Here is a 19,042-nt window from a genome sequence, read left to right as displayed (position 1 = left end):
TGACCCACTCACATGGAGACAGGCTTGGGTAAGGCAGTGTCTGTGCTCTCTCAGCCCTCAGTGCAAGCGACCTTAATCCTGCCTAAACCCCATCCCAAACCCCTTAAACCACTGCAAAGCCCCAGGTAGGTGGCAGAGCTCCCTCCCCAGCTGTGCTGGGCTTCCAGCCATCCCCACCTGGTGGCCAAGGGGCTGTGGGCTGTCATTGTCCCCATGGGGTGTACAAGCCACATAGTGGCTCACCAGTCCTGTGCCCGCTGCCAGGGATGGAAAGAGGCACCAGACTCAGATTGGGCTCAGAAACAACATTTTGGGCTCCTTCTCTCTCCTGGAGCCAACGCATGTGCAACACGGTGTTGGCTGAGCAACCCTGCTGGGTTTGGGGTCAGACCTCAGCCCCTGTGGCTTCTCCTCCCTGATGCCCAGGTTTTGCATCCCTGCTGGCCAGCCCGGGACTCATGGAGTTAATGGCTGAGCTGCAAACAAGCATTTCCCTGCTTTCCTGAAGTGCAGCTGATCAGACCTCATTTTCTCGCATTCCTCGGATTCCTGACCTGGGTCAGTGCCATTCCCTGGGCTGGTGCACACCTTTATTGGGGGGGGTATGTGAAACGATGCAGTTTTTGCAGAAGGACACCCTCCCCTTCTGTCCGTGTGAAACCAAAGCTCTGCCCCTGCCCATTTGGGGAGGAATGACCAGCCTGGGTCTGGGTCTGGCTCTGGGTCCTGTCAGCAGGAGCCTGTTTAATATTCACAACGCCGCCTCGAAAAGCTGATTGTGCTGCGAGGTCAGTGTTGAAAACGACCCAGTGCAACCTTATCTTAATGCTGCAAGCAGTTAATTAACATCAGTAAATTGTTTAGTGCAGTTGCCTCCATGGGTCAGCCCCTCTCCCTGAAGAAAGCCTGCCTTGGTTTGGGATTAATTCAGCTGTTAGGAACAACAGCGCTTGGTTTATCAGCAAAGTCTGTCTCTAGATGCCCAACGCTGAAAGCCAGGATTGAGGGAAAGATATTTTTGGCGAAGGAAATAAAATGATGCTTTTGAGCTAATCTGTTAGTGCAGCTTTTCAGCGAACATGGCTCTGGGGGAGATGTCCCCACAGCCCCAGGAGATGGTGCAGGTGGGAAGGGATGGACTGGAGCAGCAGCAGGTCCCATGGTCCCATGTCACCTGTCCCCATCCAGCAGTGCCAGGGAAGACTTTGCTTATTGTACTGGAAGCACTTGCACAAAACCCCATCTCATGTGGGTCCTGGGGTGCAGGAGACCCAATTTCTGGTTCAGACCTCATCATCTGCAGTGGGGTCACTCACACTCCTCGAGTCGAGACATACTGAAGGTTGAAACTTATCATTTGGCTTTACCAGAGCTTTAGTTTCAACACCAATCTGCACTACAGACATTTTCTAATCATCTGCAGTGGGGTCACTCACACTCCTCAAGTCGAGATATACTGAAGGTTAAAACTTATCGTTTAGCTTTACCAGAGCTTTAGCTTCAGCATCAATCTGCACTACACAGTCGTTTTCTGATCACATACAAGTTTATTACAGAAATAAACCACCTTTGTTAGGAGAGGTGTTCAGCGTAACACCCTGACAGCATCAGCTGGGTCCAAAAGATGCGAGAAGAGTCCGAAAGGGAACGAAATGGCCTTGTCTCAGATTTGCATCTCTCTTGTTCTGGGCAGCATTTCTGGGTTTGCTGCTGAGACACAGTCTGTGTTTCACTTCATCCTGAACGTGGGTGTTTGTCTTCTAACCCGGGCTGGAGGGAGCAGCTGGGCAGCAGAGGAGGCAGCAGGACCCTCTGCAGCCCCTCGCCCATGGGTGCTGTACAAGGAGCACTTGTGCAGGGGGGGAGCATTGCTGAGCCCCCTCCAGTGCTCACAGCTTTGCCAGTGGCAGCGGTGGCTTTTAGGAGGCACTTTCATGGGGCAGATGAGTGCTCAGGCCTTGGAGGCTTTGAGAAAGTTAAAAAACAAAAACAAAATGCAAAATGCTAAAGGAGCAGCAGAGTCCTGCAGTTCTTCCCGGAGAGGTTTTATCCACAGGCAGCCCCCTTTTAAAATAAGCCAAACCCCCAATTCCGTGGCTTCCCTGTTGCGATGAATCCCCAAATGTATTAAAGACCTTGTAGGAGAACATGCCCCATCCACGTGCTGAGTGATGCTTTATATAAATAGCTCATATACACTTGCTATATACAAAATATTATGTACATGGGGCACTACTTTGTTTGGTGTGAAGCTCCAAACCCCTCTCGTGGCGCCGCTCCCAAGATGGTGGGGCAGGAGATCACAGCAGAAGATGCTGATGGTTGTGCTGCCCGAGGACAGGCAGTGAAGGCACGTGGATCCGGGATGAAAAGCCCCTTTTCCAGCAGCCCCGTGGCTCATGGGGCTATTCCTTCAGCAGACCCAGCTTCTTCAGTGCCTCTCGCCGGTTCTCATCGGTTGCCCCCTTGGGGGAAATCTTCACACTGACACTGGAGCGGGGTGGCTTGGGAAAGCTCTGCAGTGGGTGGGATCGCCGCTTGCTGCTCTTCTCTGGCTCCACATGAGCCTTCTCCAGCTCCTTCAGCCCAGCAAAGTCCTTCCCTGCCACCATGGATGTCGGCCGGGGCCGGCTGCTCCTGAGGAAGCTGGGGGCAAGCCGCTCGATGAAGGACATCTTGCCCAGGGAGCTGCTGGTCTTGACGTTCTGCTCCTTGGCACTGGTCATGTAGCTGCTCAGCCCCACACCGGAGCGCTCCAGGGTGTTGGATTTGAAGTTCATCTGCCGGATACCTGGAACCAACCTCTCCACTGGCCCACGGTGTCCCTCAGGCTCACCAGTGACCTGGAATGGCATCTCCCTTGGTTGGGGTTGCACGGTAGGTTGAAGGTGGGTGCTGGGGTCCCTCCTGTCCTGTGACAGTCCAAGCTTCTCCAACGCCTCCCGCCGGGCTTTTTCCCTCTCTTTGGGGTCAAGATGCCCTGAATTTGCTTTTTCAGCAGCAGTATTGCTGGCAGAGCTGGACTGAGAGCTGCCCGAGGACAGTGGTGGTGCTTTTACCTTCTGGCCAGGCTCCGTGGCGAGTGGCACTGGGCTGTTTTTGCTGGTTCTCAGGATAATATTTGGTGGCAATTTCCGTGGCTTGGGGGCAGTTGGAGGCCCGCGCTTGGCATCTGGGTCCTGAGGGGCCTCTTCCAATGTGGATTTCTCTGGCTGGCCCCATGAAGTCCAAGTCTTGGTCTCCTTGGCTGAGCAATTGCTCCGTGACCACTCGAGGCTCACCAGGTCATCCTGGAAGGGGTCTGGAGGTTCAATGATCAAAGATTCCAGGGACTTCATCTGGCTTCTTGCGTTGGCTTGGTCAAGCCTGTCCTCCTTGGCCATGTCCTGTGAAGATTTACCTACTGGCACTGGGTCCTCCACCATGCAGACAGTCGCTTTGCTGTCAGAAGCTCTGTTTGCTCTTTGTGCATTTGCCACGGTGATGTTCCTTGGAAGACTGTAATAGCCTGGGCTTGGAACTGCTGCTGGAGCCGAGCTTGAGAAGGAGGAGATGCTCTTACCGCTCTTCTGTTCAGTTGCATGCTGCGGACCTGTGCTCAGATGGGGAGTCCCATTTTCCAAATCTGGGCAAAGAGAGAGATGTGAAGTCAGGCACCATTCTGCAGACGGACACAGGACACCGAGCTGTGGCACTTTCCCCTGACCACGGCCAGGCAAGTCAGATACTTTGGCTTTGACAGAGCACGTGGTGAACGAGGAGCCTTGACAACCTGTGTGAGCCTGTTCGGAGCGTGAGCAAAGATGCTCTGCCCCACGGTTCTGCCGACCTTGCCAGGCAGCTCCTGCATGTGAGAACTGGGAAAATGCAGCTGGTGCCCCACCAGTCTCGCTGCCTACAGCCACGGCTCACCACCGGTGACGAACACAAGCTGGCTTAACCTACCACGTGAATAAAACTGGGGCAACGCTCCCTCCCTGCCTGCCAAGGGAACGCACCCTGCCTGGAAGTCCCTTTGCAAACAAGGCTGGAATGTGGTTTTCCATCTTACCCCGGGGAATGGAGTCTCTCTTAGGCCACGTCCGGGGCTGCTTGGAGGGTTCCACGTGGTCGGTCTCATCAGTTGAGACCCCACTGTCTGCTTCTGTGTCCAGTGAGCCAATCGTTTCTTCTAAGAACATCAAACACTCTTTCTCTTCCACAGATAAGTAGTCGTAACTGTTATCACTCTGGAAACGACAGAAGCAGGAAAGAGGGTAAGAAAAGAAGGAAGGCAGGAGACACAGGTGTGTTATTATTCACAGCCTTGAGAGTTGAGGAGGGACCTGTGACAGCTCCTGGCCGGGAGGCTTGGCCAGTGACTAGTCAAAAATTGGTACTGACAGAAAAGGAAACAACTTCCCATAAATATATATATATTTACTTAAGGCCATTTTTATATTTCCCTACTATGAGCACTAGAAGATGGGTTAACTTGGAAACTTGGCCTGTATCTTTGGTGATCTATGGGTACAGACTTCTATGCTGGATCTTAGAAGCTTGTCAAAATAGCATAAATATTGAAGGTTTATTCAGTGGGTGGTGGTCCCTCTCCTTGTTCTCCCACTCATACCCCAGCAAGATCCCGTTTCTATTGTATCTCAAGTCAGTGAGATTCGATTGCAGTAGAAGTGGCAGGTTAAAAGGTGATACATGGGATATATCATGAAAAAACCTGAAGTGCAGGAAAGGATGGAGGGTACATCAGATCAACAAGCACAGAGGAGAAATTGTCCCAGGCGGAGCTGTTTTGCAGACAGACACCTATCCAAATCTTTGACCATGCAATATCGCAACCAGTTTTTCCATCCCTAATAAATTTCAGAGGGTTTGGTTCTGGTTTGTAATACATCAAATGGAAAACCTGTTCAGGACTGAGCGTTGCACTTGCACATATCAATTACGCTCCAAGTCAGACAGGATGTAATTAGTCCATCAATCTTGGAATCAGTGTTTGGAGACAAACAAGCTTTAGTGGACAGATAGTGAAAAATTACACATCTACACCCATGGTCCACACTCCCCTCTGCCTTAACTAGGAAATTAATCTCTTGTCAGCTGGGAGGAGCATGGATCGCTGTCCTTTCCAGGTGAAGTCACCCTCGCTGGAGCCAGTCTGACCCAGTTTATCCAACTGGTCTAATCCCTCAACCGGGGAACTTGCTGGGCTCCTCCTGCCCAGTTCCTGCACCATCAGCTCCAGGCCAGGCAGGAGCCCTGGGCTCTGGCTATCATTCCCTGAGGAGACCCTGCAGGAGCTCAGGTTCCTGGTCGCTGCCACACACGTGGCAAGATGGAAAGTCTGGGAGTGCTTTGGGGCAGGAATTAATTTGGTCCTTGCGCTGCCCTCGGCAGGATGCCATATCAGGGCCCCCAGGCGCTTCCAAAGCACCGATGGAGGATGGTTTTGAGGAGAGATCTGACCAAAATCCTTTCTCAGCTGCTGAGAGGGGGGCGAGTTGTGCCCAGGGTGGGCACAAGAGGGTCACTTACCCGCTGCGAGTGGTTGGAGGCCGTGCTGACCATGCTGTCGCAGCTGCCGGAGTTGCAGCCAGCCATCCCCAGCTCCTTCCTAGGCATATCACAGCCTGGCACGGGGGGCAATATCCCGGCTGAAGCAGAAGACAGGAGAGGGGTTAAGCTCCAAGACCCACCCCCAGGTGATGAAGGCACGATGGCTCAGCTGCAGGGAGGGCAGGGGGACCGTGAAGCTGCTGGATGGATGCAAACTAAGATGGGAGCTCCATCTTAGGCTGTTCTCTCCAGGAAAAGGGGTAGCTGGGCTTTTTTAGAGCATTTTAGCTGTTCAAAAGACGGGTTGACATGATGCTGGGGGATGTGGTTTAGTGATGGTTTTTTCAGAGTTAGGTTGACGGCCGTACCTGAAGGGAGCCTACAGGAAGGCTGGGGAGAACCTGTTTAGAAAGGCCTGCAGTGACAGGACGAGGGGCAATGGCTTCAAGCTGGAGATGAGGAGAGGGTTCTTCACTGTGAGGGTGGTGGCGCACTGGAACAGGTTGCCCAGGGAGGTGGTTGAGGCCCCTTCCCTGGAGATATTCAAGGAGAGGCTCGACGAAGCCCTGGGCAACCTGGTCTAGTTGGGGGTGTCCCTGCTGCCTGCGGGGGGGTCGGACTAGATGGCCTTTGGAGGTCCCGGGCAATTCTATGATTCTATGATCTTGAAGGTCCCTTCCAACCTAGATAATTCTATGATTCTATCCTTGGAACTGAAGTTTTCCCCAAAGCAATAGGAAACGGAGTCAGCTCTGGACCTCCTCCCCACAGCTGAATCACACTGGTGGGTATCTAATCATCTTGGAGGTGTGGATAAGGAGGTTCCTGAGCAAAGGAAGAAGCTGTAAGCCAGGCAGCAGCAATCCCATTCCCAAGCCCCATCCCAGCTCTGACGAACAGGACCTCTGCCCCCCTCCACACCCTCCCCTCCCAGCTACACCCCTGAAGAGCTCTCAATCTCCCCGACACACTGGCCCGAAATGTGATTCAGTCACCGCCGTGCTCTGCTGGGACCTTCCTCCTGGCGAGGACCTTCCTCTGCCAGCCTTGCCCGGGGGCCACCGAGGTGTCATGGCCATGGGGAGGTGCCCCAGCCCTTTGGGGTGCGCCTGGGTGTGTTTGGGCACACGCCTGGCATGGTTTGCATGGAGCAGGGCTGGGCTAGGAGCCGTGCCCAAGTCTTTGGCCACCCCGGGGGGGGTTGCAAGCAAGGTCAACCTCCCCCCTGGCTCATGGTGATGCATCTTTGATGCTCCCCTGGATGCAGCCCGTACCCCCAGCACCCATGGGACCCGAACACCGTGACGGCTGCCTGACAAACAACCAGCCATGGGGGTTCCCAACAGCCAGACCGTCCCCGGGGGCGGAGGGGACAGTTATGCTCTGAGGGTGCCTGGCCAAGAGAGAGAGCTCCTGCCTGCGGGGGAGAGGCTGAGCAGCCTACAAAAGGCCTAATTACCCCTGGACGTACAGCATTAACCTTCCAAAATTCACTGCCACCACCAATTAGGTGTTTTCCCCACCCATTCTTGGGGAGAGAACTGGGCTGAGGAGGGCGGCTAAACAAACACCCCCTCCAGCACCCCCGGACCCACACAAGAGGATTTGCTCATCAGGAGACAGAGGAGCCCTTTGTGCTGTAACCTGGCTGGAACGCACTGCTGCTGGGTTGGTTTTTGTTTTTTGTTTTTTTTTTTCCCTTGTAGCAGGATCAGGGAATTAGATCCAGCGATAAGCGAGCAGAACTGGCTGCTTGTTCAGAGGGTTAGACCCTGAAAGAATTCCTTTGTAATTGGAATATGCCGCAAAATTTAGATTTCAACACCCACACCCTGACAGATCCGATCCTTCCGCACAGGAGGAGTTTAATATTTCGGTCTCAGCTTTGCATTATTTGCTGCTTCAATTTCATTTGAGTAAATGGTGATTTTAGAAGAGCAATACCCTTGATTCTTTGCATTTGGGTAACTTTATAGCCAGAGCTTTTAGCTGTTGGGAAGCAGAGATATTGTCTGAGTTTGGGGGTGTTTTTAGGCTTCTGCAAGCTGCGGGGTTTTGCTGTGCACCCGAATATTTGTGATGTGAAATATGAATCTATTTCCAAGCAGCAAGAGGTTATTTATTGCCTGTGTGGTCAGGATTGCTGCAATGCTCCTCAGCACCTCCTGTCCTGCCCCACACATCCGAGAGAGCAAAACCCTCCTGGGGAACCGAAAGTCTTGCTCAAACTTGGCTCCTGCAGCTGGAGCAGCTGGTGGGTGCCAGTGTCCCCTGTCCCCTCTCCAACCAGGGGGCTCGGAGGAGAGAATTCCTCCATCAGGATGCTCACCATCATTGGAAAAAATAATTTTCTCTGGCTCAAGGGGCATTTGCAGAAACGTAAAGTGGCTGCTCAGGGTTTGGCACCCACCGAGCCCCAGCTCACAGGGAGGCAAAGTTCACCCGGAGCCCATCGGAGGCTGGAGAGGATCTACACAGAAACAAGAAGTTCATTTTCCTGCCCAGTAGTTCTCTGATGCAACTCCGGCTCTAACGCGTTCATCCAGCTCGGGGAAGGGAATAAAAATCAGTGCTGAAAAATCCCAGTTTTTATGATTCAGAAGGATTTTGCTGTTCCTTCCTTTTACCGAACAACTCACAGAAGTTCAGCCACAAACTAAAATATATGACTGAGCCTTTAAATTAAAAGACGTGGCACTTGAAAACCTGTCTCTCAATGGCGTATGTGTCTTCCCCCACTAAAAATGCTTTTAGAAGAAACTACTTTTTACCTAAAACTAAAGGCCAGTTCACGCAGGTTTGTGACAGCTGTAACTGTCCTTTGGGAAGCTCCCTGAGCCCTCGGACATCAAAGAGGCACTGGGTAGCAATTAATGCTAATTGCTTTATATGAAGAGGCTACTTTCTTTTAAGCCCAGTACTACTGCAAGCGTTGTACCCCAGCTCTCCAGCGCTGGTACAGACCCGGGGTATTCCTGCTGCCCGAGGCAGAGCAGTTGTACCCCCCCCACCTCACAACTGCTGGCAAAGGCTTTGACCCAGCCAGTTTGAAAGATAAAACCAAGTAAAAAACACCCTTTGCAGGTCCCATCCCAGCAGCTCCCGCTCTGCAGCCGCACAGCGGGATGGGTCCCACCTCGGGGCGAAAGGCGGCGATGGCAGCAGAGGGATTTAAACAAGAAAATCAAGCGCAGGCAGCAGCTGCCCGAGCTGTTTTCGTCTCCCCCCCGACAGCTTGGTCTCCCCAGCTTCCCTCCCGCCACCACCTTCAAACCACCTCGTCCATCTTGGCTGGTGCCACCTCCCGTGACACCTCCACCACTTTCCCCTGCCAAAGCAAAGCGCCTCCGTACCCCTGTGGGTGCTGGAGCCCCACGTCCCACCCGGGCAGAGGCTCAGCCCCTCACCCACAGCCCACGCAGCAGGAACAGGGACAGAAAGCAAAGGACGAGAAGGAAGAGAGAATATGATATTATTTTCTTTTTTTTTTACCAGGACGTCCGTCGCTCCACGCCGTCCAGATCCTTGTCCCAGCCGTGCCTATCCCAGGACTTCTTTGCTTTTCTGGGCTAACCAAACAGAGCCGGGTTACACATTAACTCACCTGCCCGGCAGAGATAAGGCTGTGCGGGTGCTCGGTGGGTGCTGGCAGGCGAGCCCCCCCCCCCCCAACCCCTCACCTGCAGCCTGCGGCACTGGGGAGAGGGAAACTCATCCCACCATCCCTGCCAGGCTGGGGTGCCAGCACCCCCCAAGCCCCTAAAACAGCTTTGTGTGCTGACCTGGAGCAGCTGGGTGCCTGCGCGGTGTGCCGGCTCGCAGCCCTGCCAGAGCGGCTTTGCTTGCAGGCAGGAGTGCAGGCAGAGAAACAGGCAGCACAGGCAGAGGTGCAGGCAGCGCAGGGAGAGGTGCAGGCAGCGCAGGCAGCACAGGTAGAGGCACAGGCAGAGGCACCAGCAGCACAGGCAGAGGTGCAGGCAGCGCAGGCAGCACAGGCAGAGGCACAGGCAGCGCAGGCAGAGGTGCAGGCAGCGCAGGCAGAGGTGCAGGCAGTGCAGACAGCACAGGCAGAGGCACAGGCAGTGGGTGCAGGCAGCGCAGGCAGCACAGGCAGCACAGGTAGAGGCACAGGCAGTGGGTGCAGGCAGCACAGGCAGAGGCAGAGGCACAGGCAGCGCAGGCAGAGGCACAGGCAGCACAGGCAGAGGCACAGGCAGAGGCACAGGCAGCACAGGCACCGCAGGCAGAGGCACAGGCACCGCAAGCAGAGGTGCAGGCAGCACAGGCAGAGGCACAGGCGGTGCAGGCAGCGCAGGCAGCCCGTGCCCGGGAGGCTGCGGGCAGCTCTGTGCGGTACCACCCAGCTCCCTGCCTCACTTCCCGGCCGGGCTGGTGTCCTCTGATGTCCTCAGCACGGGTTTCGCCGGAGACTCCTTAATCCGGCAGCCTGTTCTGCCACATAGCTGCTGGCTGACGGGCGCGGGAGCCCAGCACACAGCCCTGACCGAAGTGCTTCTGTACATAATAATAATTAAGCCCTTCGCCAGGTGATTGCGCCGGGTGCCGCTGAAGGCATTACCCCACAACTGGTTTATTCTCTCCCGTGGTTTTGTGCCCCAGGTCCCTCAGCTCGGGGGTAGGACCCGGTTCCTTCTCAGCAGTGAAAACACAGGTCGTTACCAGAACAAGTACGTACTTGCACAGCACCAGAACTTTGCCAGGGACAGAAAGTTTGCCGCCCGCTGCCGTACACTCTAAGATTCTTGTAAAGAGAGGTAAAAAGCCATTTTAGAAGGGAAGCTTCAGCACTAAGCTTTATTCACGTGTTAGAGGAGGGGGTACCAAGGTCATGCATGTTCTACTCCCCAGCTGCAGCCCCCCTTCATCACTCCTGGCATCGTTCCCTGCAGGCACTGAGCCCCTCTGAGCTTCCCCTGCAGGGAACGATGCCAGGAGAAACTGGCTGGAAGCTCTTCTCTTCACTGGACAGCTTGAGGCTGAGTCCTCAAGCCTGGGTAAAGCCAAAGCCCCCGAGACACCCGTCGCCCTCCTCACTCACAGAACCTGCTGCTGGGACACATCCCTCAGAAGTGTCCCCTCCTCAGGGAACAGGGGTGCCACCACTGCTGCTGTTCTCCGTGGAAAGGCAAAGAACAGCCCAGTTATTCCACCTGCAGCACTGGGTGACACCAACCCCCTGCACCCCATCTGCCCAGGGGGTGCTGCAGAAGCAGCTGAAAGAGCTGCAGTGACTCATTGTTACCCCAACTTTGGGCCCTTCTGGTAAAATGACAGCTTTTCTCTCTGATAAACAACACTTAGATCATTGCTCCCCCCCAGCATGGACTGGTATCTGCTCTGCAAGGTGCTCTTCACTGAATAAATATCCAAGCAGAAACACCACAGCAAACTTGCAGAATTAGTACAGCCAGCAGATTCAGTCAAGTTGTCATGCTTCAGTGATTTTTATTTATTTTCCTTGGGTTTGGTTGGGGTTTTTTTTAGAAAAAAAGGCTGTGTTGCAACATGTGTTCCCACAAAACAGGGAAGTGGAAACATCTGGTGTTTAAAGCCATGGGAGGATGGGAGAAAGCAGAGGGTGCCATCAGTGGGGCAGAGCCCCAGCTGTGCCTGGTTAGGAAGGAGAAGGAGAAAAGGAAGGGGAAGGGATGTGCTGAGGAGTAAATCAGGAAGGCAGAGACTCTGGGAGCCCCATCTCCCCTGGCCTGCAGCAGAGGTAAGGGGGGGTGAGAGTGGTGTGTTTGAGTGGTCGCAGACCTGAGTGTGGGGTTTGGTGCAAACACTCCTGGTGACCCTGTTTAAATCCCTGCACCACGACTGGTGTGGTACTGGGTGGTGCAGGGATTTAAACAGGGTCAGATTCACACTGGGTTTGTCAAGTTGTGCTTAATTCCAAACCTACTTTGAAGAGAGGGAGCAAATCAAACCCAGGACTTATTTTCTTATTGTATATGAAACCCCACGTTTCAAGACTAGGTTGGACGGGGCTTGGAGCAACCTGGTCTGGTGGGAGGTGTCTCTGCCCAGGGCAGGGGGGGGGCCTGGGAGGGCTTTAAGGTCCCTTCCAACCTGAACCATTCCATGACTCTATGAATGAGTGACCCCTCCAGGACAGGGTGACTGTGTCCTGGGAGCTCAGGGCTTAGATCTGTGCAGTGGAATAGGTAGAGCTCGCTGCCCGCAGGGCTGTGAGCAGGTCAGGAAAATGTCACGATCCATTAAGAAAAGTCTTGAGCTTCTCTGAATCAGCTGCCCAGAAAGAACCAGGCCTTTTAGTGAAAAGTCCACCAGCTACAGCCTCCTGACAGGTTTGTCCTTGTCCTCAGCTTTCTCCTCTCTTTCCACAGCCTGCACCCACTGCTTGGTTCTCCATTTCTCTTGTTCTGCTTTTTTTTTTTTTTTTTTTTTTTTTTTCCATGTTCCTCTTCCTCCAATGAATATAAATAGCTACAAACCCAAAATAAAGCGTGATTTCATATAGGCGGCATGAAGTATATGCAAGGAGTCAAATGATGCAGAGAAAGCTCCCCGGTGCTGTGAAAGGACTTTGGCATGTTAACAGACCCGTTGTGCCTCACCCTCTTCATAAACAAAGGAAGACAAATGATTCAGTCCTGGCCCTGAAGGAAACTCATCCGTCCGGCGTCACCGATAAGATACCTGTAAACGCAAAGACATTTGACTCTGTAGGACCGTCGGACACTTTCCTTTGACCAAATTGTGTGTGGAGCAGGCATGCTGACAAATCAGTTATGGAAAATACTAGGTAGTTAATACCTAGCGTTACGCAGCAGTCTAGAGAAATAATTAAATCTTAATAAGGCTGGGAACGGAGCAAGGAACCCGACTGGTGAGCCCTATTTTGCAGAGAAGAGGTAGAGAGCTGAGGTGATGCCTTTCCCCAGCTTGGGTAGCATTAACTCTGCGTCAGAAATGAGGAGTCAGCTCTCAAGGTATCACACGGTTCCCCAGGGCTTTAATTAAAATTAATAGACCAGGACACTGCAATCTTGGAGAACCCAGTTTTGTTCCCTCCCCTGTTGCGTTCTTTAGTAACTGAAAGCGTTTGGGTGCTCACACTCAAAGAAGTGAAACAGTGGTACTGATTTCAGCCAGTTTGAAGGAATTTCATCCTGCCCAGTCGGGAGCAGAGTAAAACCCGACGGCAGCTCTACGGCTGGACGCAGGTGGGTTTAAAATGCAGGCAGACATCTAATTCGTATGATAAAGAGTTGTAATTTTCAAAATAGCGAGCTGGAATTCTTTTACTCCTCTTATTAAAGAGTTTTGGGGGGTTTTTTTAGGTTTTGCCCCTCCTATTAAAGAGCTTCCCAGTGTCAGGCTGGTTTCTCAAAATCCCCATCGATTCAGGAATGGCTGTTTAAGGCAGAGACGTTTGGGATTTTCTTCCTTTGCGTCTGCCCCCTCCTGCTGCTCCCCCAGAAGTCGGGAAGGGCGAATGGATAACGCTGCTTAGATCAAAAATGTTTATAAAAATGAGTGGATCCTGCGTTGCCAGCGCAGTCTCTGGTGGCTTTGTGGCCACGGGGTGGGTGAGGGGTGCAGCGCGGTGACACCGTGGAACAGGGCTCTGGGCAAAGCGGGACGGGCACAGAAGACGCTGCTCCCAAACTGTCACAAGCAGCCTCTGCTCCGACCCCGCAGGCAGAAAGGTGCAGAGTGAAGACGCTGATTCTGCACCGTGTCACAAGATGTTCCCTTTCTCAGTCCTCACCCCAGCAGCTGCTCTTTTTACGTAAGTTTTTCCAGAACTGAGGAATTCAGTTTTTCCTTTGGAATATTACTGATTTACTCCCGAGACCAGTCTTTCAGGCAATTGCATCCACGAAGCAGATATGTACCCTACTGAGCCCAGATCTTCCTGTCTACTTAACAATTTATGTATTTAAATACATAAAAGATTCAGGAGGTATGTAAAAGCCTCTTCAAGGTTTTCCTCTTAATACCAGACTCCAATTACATGGAGAAAATAGTTTACTATTTAAAAAAAAAAAAGAAGTTCTTGCTGAACAAGCTGGAAGTGAAGAAGGTTCATCCTGAACAGGTTGTGTGGCCGCATCCATCTCGCTGTGGCTGAGTGTCAAGGGAAAAAGGGGCTGAGGTGGAGGGAAAGTGGATGGAAACGCCTCAAAGGTGGCAACGCCTTGATGGGAAGGCTTGGAAAACGCACTGGGGAGCAACAGCAAACGGGGCCCAAACCTGAAATTCAAGAAGGGAGGCAGAGGCTGGGCTGGACGGGCACACAGCACGCACGTTTATTGGGGCATCAACAATTTTTGCAACTGAGGGCACGTGTTTGAGGAGCTGTGTCATAGTCACTGATCCGAACTGAGGACACACACACCAGGAGGCTGCTCCACAGAGTCATGTTGGGAACTAAAGGCTTTTAGAGAGGGTCACTGTGATGGGAACTCACCACCAGCTGTGGTGAAAAGCATAGATACACACCAGGAGGCTGCTCCACAGAGTCATGTTGGGAACTAAAGGCTTTTAGAGAGGGTCACTGTGATGGGAACTCACCACCAGCTGTGGTGAAAAGCATAGCTCAGCATCAGCTCAAGCTGTAAACTCAGACCAGCTTTCAAAGTGCTGTTACAACCATGGGATTTATCTCTTCGCACAATATAACACGTTTGTGAAAGGCCACATGATCAGATCATGTGAGGCTCTTTAATTAAAGGAGGAATTTGGTGCTGGAGGAAGGGCCAGACTGGCACCAGGAAACTGAAGATCCAGAACTGCATAAATTGATAAAACACTACCAATAAGCACAGCTTTGAGGCAACAATCACAGTTTCCAGGGCCCATGTGGTTACTGATCTCCTGCTGAAGTGCTCAGAGAGGAAATGAGTGCTCTTTTTAAATAGGAGTAAGAGTAATGGTAAGGACACACACACCTCCATCTCTCACAGGCTTTCTGGTTGGGTCTGGGCAGGCGACACAACTCCCCGCCAGTACCTGCACCTACATCCCACACCTCTGCTCTAAAACACCTGTAATTAACATCTTGCTGTGTAATTACTAACAGATCTGTGCAAATGTATCTCTGATGTTCAGTGGTTCATCCCACTAGTACCAGGATGCTGGTTTTGTGATATTTCCATAATTGTGTCATTAAGAGCAGGCAAAAGCTGGTAACAGACAGTAAACCCAACCCTACCATTTACAAAAGAGAGGGAGTTGTACCTTCAATGTATCTGCATCTTACGCTTCAAATAATGTGGATTCTTTCTGTTTGGGAGAGTTTAGGGGAATCCCATGTGGCTTTTGGACTCGGGGTCAGTCCCACAGCTCACTTGCTCTTTGGAAAAGTTTGCCAGCGTGTAACGGTCTCAGCTTTGACGAGGATGAATTACAGCAGTTCAGTTGACTTTTTTTTTAACCAAAGAGATTTTATTTTCTAGGCAACGAAAGAAAACATCCAAGCAGTGATATTGACACATCTCCCTCAAACAGAACTGATGCTCTCTCAGCAGATTTCCAATGCAACCATGATACAGCGAAGCTAAACACTCCGGATTAAATACGCTAATTTTAAAAATACTGCAACTGAGAAATACCAACAAAAATAGGTTTGTTTTTTTTTACACGCTTTCAGAAATCCATCCAGGATACAAAGCTCAAATCTAAGTGTTGCTCCCCAAAGTCAATGCCTTTGCAAACATGGCAGACAATAAATACACATCTTCCACCTCTGTTTCAGACACCCAAAGGCCTTCGCACCTCTCTGAGGTAGGTATTATGCCCATTTTACAGATGGCAAATGGTGAGGATCAGCTCCTTGTCCCAGGCGTCTCGGTGTGAGAGCTGCGAGTACGACTTAGGACTGACAGTCTCTTGGTCTCATTCCTAGACAGTATTTCATCTCAAGTAGTTATAACACAGTGTAATCTTCAAGTTCCTTTGAACTCTCAGGTATTTCTTTAGGTTTATAAGCATCAGCTTCTAGAGGGCTGGTTTTAATGGTGGGGTTTTGGTGTGTTTTGGTTTTTTTTCCTAATGACAGGCTAAAAGCAAAGTGGGGTTTAAAACACTGGAAGCGAAGTGGCTTTCTATAGGAAACTCCCAACAGCTCTAATGTGTATCTTAATACTGAATTTAAAAGAAACCTGGTCCGTAGTGCTCTTGGTGATTCTATTCTTGATTAATTATTCATGCTGCAATTCAGCAAAGCACTTACTTATGTAATTATGTTCCATTTTCAATAAGACTCTCCTGTATTTCAAGGTCCAACTGGGAGCCTCTGCTGAGAACTTCAGCGAAACGTGCTTTTTATAGAAAAGAAGATTTTGCTGCAGCAGGAGTTTAGCCAGAATGGAGGCCTTTGAAACTAGATCTTAGGTTTCCACTTGGAAGGTGGGTTTATTTCTGCCTCAGGCCGAAGATGCACGTTCTTGCTCCCCATTTGTAAAAGTGCAAGGAAGGTACCTCAAAACAGAGTAACAGAAGAATAGCAGGCTACGAGTATTTTGAAATTCAGTGAAACACGTATGTGTTGCAGGCATTTCAAAGAAAAAAAAAAATCCCTTTCAGTAATATGCACCTTTACAGCACCTTTTAAAAGACCTCAAAAGCACTTACTGTTAAGCCTCACGACCCTGCTGTGAGGTAAGAGACATTAAACCAATTCCACCATCCCTGATTCTGAACAGTACGAGAAGTAGGGCAGTTCACGCAGCTTATTTTTGTTCCGAAAATTAAACCGCACCCTTCATTATCAGAATTAAAGTCTTGCTACTGAACAGTCATCGGTGACAAATCAAACACATTAAGGCAGAATGCAGATGAAGAAACTTCAAGCCTCCCTTCTGGGTTAGCACTTTGTCCTTTAAAAAGGGCAAAACTTTTTTTTTACCGGCAGAGTGAGAACTATACCTTAAAGTGCTCATTTACAGTATTTGGAATCTGGTACAGCTTAGTAACACTGTGGCCACGACATCAGCTATACCCAAGTCAAGTCTGCTTAAGTGTATGTAACAGATGCAAATTAAGTCACTTCCTAACTACTGTATTCCCCTCTTGCCAGATACTATTATAAAGAAGAATCCCAGGTATTCCAAGAAACATGCCTACCTTCTGATGCAGTGTAAACACCGGGGGGGGGGGGTTGATAGTTATTTTTTCAAGCAACTAAAAACTACCTACGAAGGATTAATAAGTTTATTCAACACTTAACCATCTACTCATTAATTTAAAGAAGGCTATCTTAAAGCTTAGAGGCCATTTCTTTCTCTAAAGCCATGACTTCACACAAACAATAGAGTCTACTTCTGATGGTACCATAGTATAGGGCAGCTTTGGAGATGCTCTTGCCATTAAAAATTGTGCACCAAATGAGCAGTTTCCCTGCGAGAACTGCTTGTAGGTGCAGATTCTAATTCTTAGTAGAAGTAATGCTGATACGTGTTTTCCCAAACTCTTAGATTAATTTAATTACTCTGAAAGTGTAATACAATAATTCATTCAGCAACTTAGAGGCTAAGGTTTTACGCTAGTGTTGAACGAGCCTGATTTTGTGTGTCTGCTCAGATCACAGATTATTTCAGAAATCAGGCTGTAGCTGCCGGTCTATACCACCTGCCAAAGCACTATAAATTAGCATGCGAGAAGAAACCTATTTCAAACCCATTGGAAAAGTCACTACCCATAACAAACCTGTGCGTCTCGGCCATCATTAAGTTAATAACGCTTTTCAAGCTTTTGTGAACGGAATTTTATGCTTACATACAGCTTATCTGGAAATCCAGAATTTTATTCTGGATGGGTGAGGTAGTCGATGTAACCCTCCTCGTGTAGACGTCACACTTCCCCAAAGTTGGTGTGTCCGGTCTCCTTGGCATGTTCTCTGGCCTCCACTTGTCCAGTTAGTCCCTTCTGGCACACCATGCACCTCAGCGTAAAGCGATTCACGTCGGTAAACTGCCTCTTCCGTCTGGCTTCGTCCGCCAGCTCCAAGGCTTGAGCAAGAACAACATCATCAGTCGTGGAGAAAATGGTTTGGGGAGGAACGTCCGAGTCGGGGATTTTACGCTCGAGTGGATCGTAATGAATCCCGTCGTAAATTAAAAGGACCCGCTTGGTGTAACTGGCATCTTCCCCGAAACGGTCGATTCTGACCGTCTGCGTGTCCACCACACAGATCTCACACTGGTAAAATTTGGATAGAATGGACACTTCGATGGCTCCTCCCCAAGTCTCTTCTCTTCTGATCCAGTCGCAATACTCCCTGTTAGTTTTCCCTAGAACTGCCTCACAGTAAGATTCGGGATCGCTGGCCACTATCTGGGCGATGAGGTTGCGCATCTCTGGGGCGCAACCTGGGTCGTAAACGCCTCCCTCCACCACGTAGTAGATGCTGGTGAAGAGACAGGAGTTATCCGCCGGGACAACCCTCCTCATGAGCACCGGCACCGCTTCCCTCACCGAGTTCGACATCGTTCTCTTGGCGACGACGGGCGAGTCGGGCTTGGGTTTGGACGTATCCTCTTCGACTATGAGGGTATCACCTGTCAAACACACACACGGAGGAAGAATTGAATTTCACTGAATTTCACTGAATTTTAGAGTTGGAAGGGACCATAGAGATCATCTAGATGCCTAGAGCTAGAGCACATTACTCAGGACTGCATCCAGGCGGGTCTTGAAAATCTCCAAGGAAGGGGACTCCACACCCTCCCTGGGCAGCCTGTTCCAGGGCTCTGTCACCCTCACCGTGAAGAAGTTTCTCCTCATATTTGAGTGGAACCTCTTATGTTCCAACTTGTGCCCGTTGAGAGAAATACACGGATGGGAGCTAAAGAGAGGTCCTAAGAGAGGACGACAGGGCCGTGCTGTTGTTATGATAAAGGTTCACCCTCGTTTTCCCTGGCAGCCCGGTATCCTGGTGGAAAACAGCCCCCACCAACGCAGCCGGTGGCCCCACAACCCCACAGTGGGCTCTGACGGACTCACCTGGGCCTCTCCCGGGTCCCCGTCCCCACAGCCCCGCGCTGTTGCCTCCGCACCCCCGGGACGCGAGCGAAACCACCACCGAGTCGTCCCTCCCGAGCCGGCTGCTGACAGCTCCCCCGGGGCGGAGGAACCGGCCCGGCAACCGGCTGACGAGGGGCGGGCTGGGCCGCAGCCCCTTTTAATTACGGTAATTGCAGCCGGCGGGGCAGCAGAAGCCATAAAGCGCCCGGTGCACGCCCCGCCCAGGCCCGGCCCTCACCCGAGTGGATGCCGAGGTCTCCGAGCCGCCGCTCGCCGTCGCTGAGATCCAGGCTCCGCGGCGGGAAACCGAGCAGGAGGCGCTGGGCCGGGGCGGGGACGCCGGTGAGGGCAGCCAGCGCGGCCTGCATGTCTCGGAGGCGGGAGTGGGCCGTGAGGCCGGGCAGGGGGTGGGTGCCGCTCCGGGCCTTGCAGCGCAGCCGCAGCATCCTCGGCGGGGCCGCCCCGCGCCGCCGCC

The 19,042-nt window shown here is 51.6% G+C and overlaps 2 protein-coding genes across 4 annotated transcripts; both read right to left on the bottom strand.

Annotated features, from left to right (window-relative positions):
- Positions 1 to 1,756: 1,756 nt before the first annotated feature.
- On the bottom strand, positions 1,757 to 9,474 carry LOC106891738 (chromosome unknown open reading frame, human C1orf116). Of its 3 annotated transcripts, none has more exons than XM_014948454.1 (5): positions 9,336 to 9,474; positions 9,046 to 9,122; positions 5,533 to 5,651; positions 4,052 to 4,229; positions 1,757 to 3,625 (listed from the first exon to the last, which is right to left on the bottom strand). In XM_014948454.1, the coding sequence occupies exons 3-5, from the start codon at positions 5,617 to 5,619 to the stop codon at positions 2,406 to 2,408; spliced, it is 1,485 nt and encodes a 494-aa protein (XP_014803940.1). In that variant the 5' UTR covers positions 5,620 to 5,651; positions 9,046 to 9,122; positions 9,336 to 9,474; the 3' UTR covers positions 1,757 to 2,405. The 3 variants fall into 3 exon arrangements, with proteins under 3 accessions (XP_014803940.1, XP_014803943.1, XP_014803942.1); XM_014948457.1 differs by having other exon boundaries at positions 9,046 to 9,117; XM_014948456.1 differs by having other exon boundaries at positions 9,046 to 9,157; positions 9,336 to 9,398.
- A 5,492-nt stretch (positions 9,475 to 14,966) lies between these two features.
- Positions 14,967 to 19,036, bottom strand: YOD1 (YOD1 deubiquitinase). The gene is made up of 2 exons (XM_014948570.1): positions 18,806 to 19,036; positions 14,967 to 18,101 (listed from the first exon to the last, which is right to left on the bottom strand). The coding sequence occupies exons 1-2, from the start codon at positions 19,011 to 19,013 to the stop codon at positions 17,395 to 17,397; spliced, it is 915 nt and encodes a 304-aa protein (XP_014804056.1). The 5' UTR covers positions 19,014 to 19,036; the 3' UTR covers positions 14,967 to 17,394.
- Positions 19,037 to 19,042: the final 6 nt, after the last annotated feature.

This window comes from Calidris pugnax, unplaced genomic scaffold (genome assembly GCF_001431845.1).
Source record: "Calidris pugnax isolate Ruff unplaced genomic scaffold, ASM143184v1 scaffold91, whole genome shotgun sequence".
Classification (NCBI taxonomy): Eukaryota; Metazoa; Chordata; class Aves; order Charadriiformes; family Scolopacidae; genus Calidris; species Calidris pugnax.
This window is presented reverse-complemented; position numbering and strand designations above follow the sequence as displayed.

Excerpts from the sequence above, each read along its gene's own strand:
- LOC106891738 (XM_014948454.1), bottom strand. The coding sequence starts at position 5,619 with ATGCCTAGGAAGGAGCTGGGGATGGCTGGCTGCAACTCCGGCAGCTGC. Across the intron at positions 4,230-5,532 it reads CCTCCAACCACTCGCAGCGG|AGTGATAACAGTTACGACTA; the intron begins GTAAGTGACCCT and ends TGTCGTTTCCAG. Across the intron at positions 3,626-4,051 it reads GAGAGACTCCATTCCCCGGG|ATTTGGAAAATGGGACTCCC; the intron begins GTAAGATGGAAA and ends CTCTTTGCCCAG.
- YOD1 (XM_014948570.1), bottom strand. The coding sequence starts at position 19,013 with ATGCTGCGGCTGCGCTGCAAGGCCCGGAGCGGCACCCACCCCCTGCCC. Across the intron at positions 18,102-18,805 it reads AGACCTCGGCATCCACTCGG|GTGATACCCTCATAGTCGAA; the intron begins GTGAGGGCCGGG and ends TGTGTTTGACAG.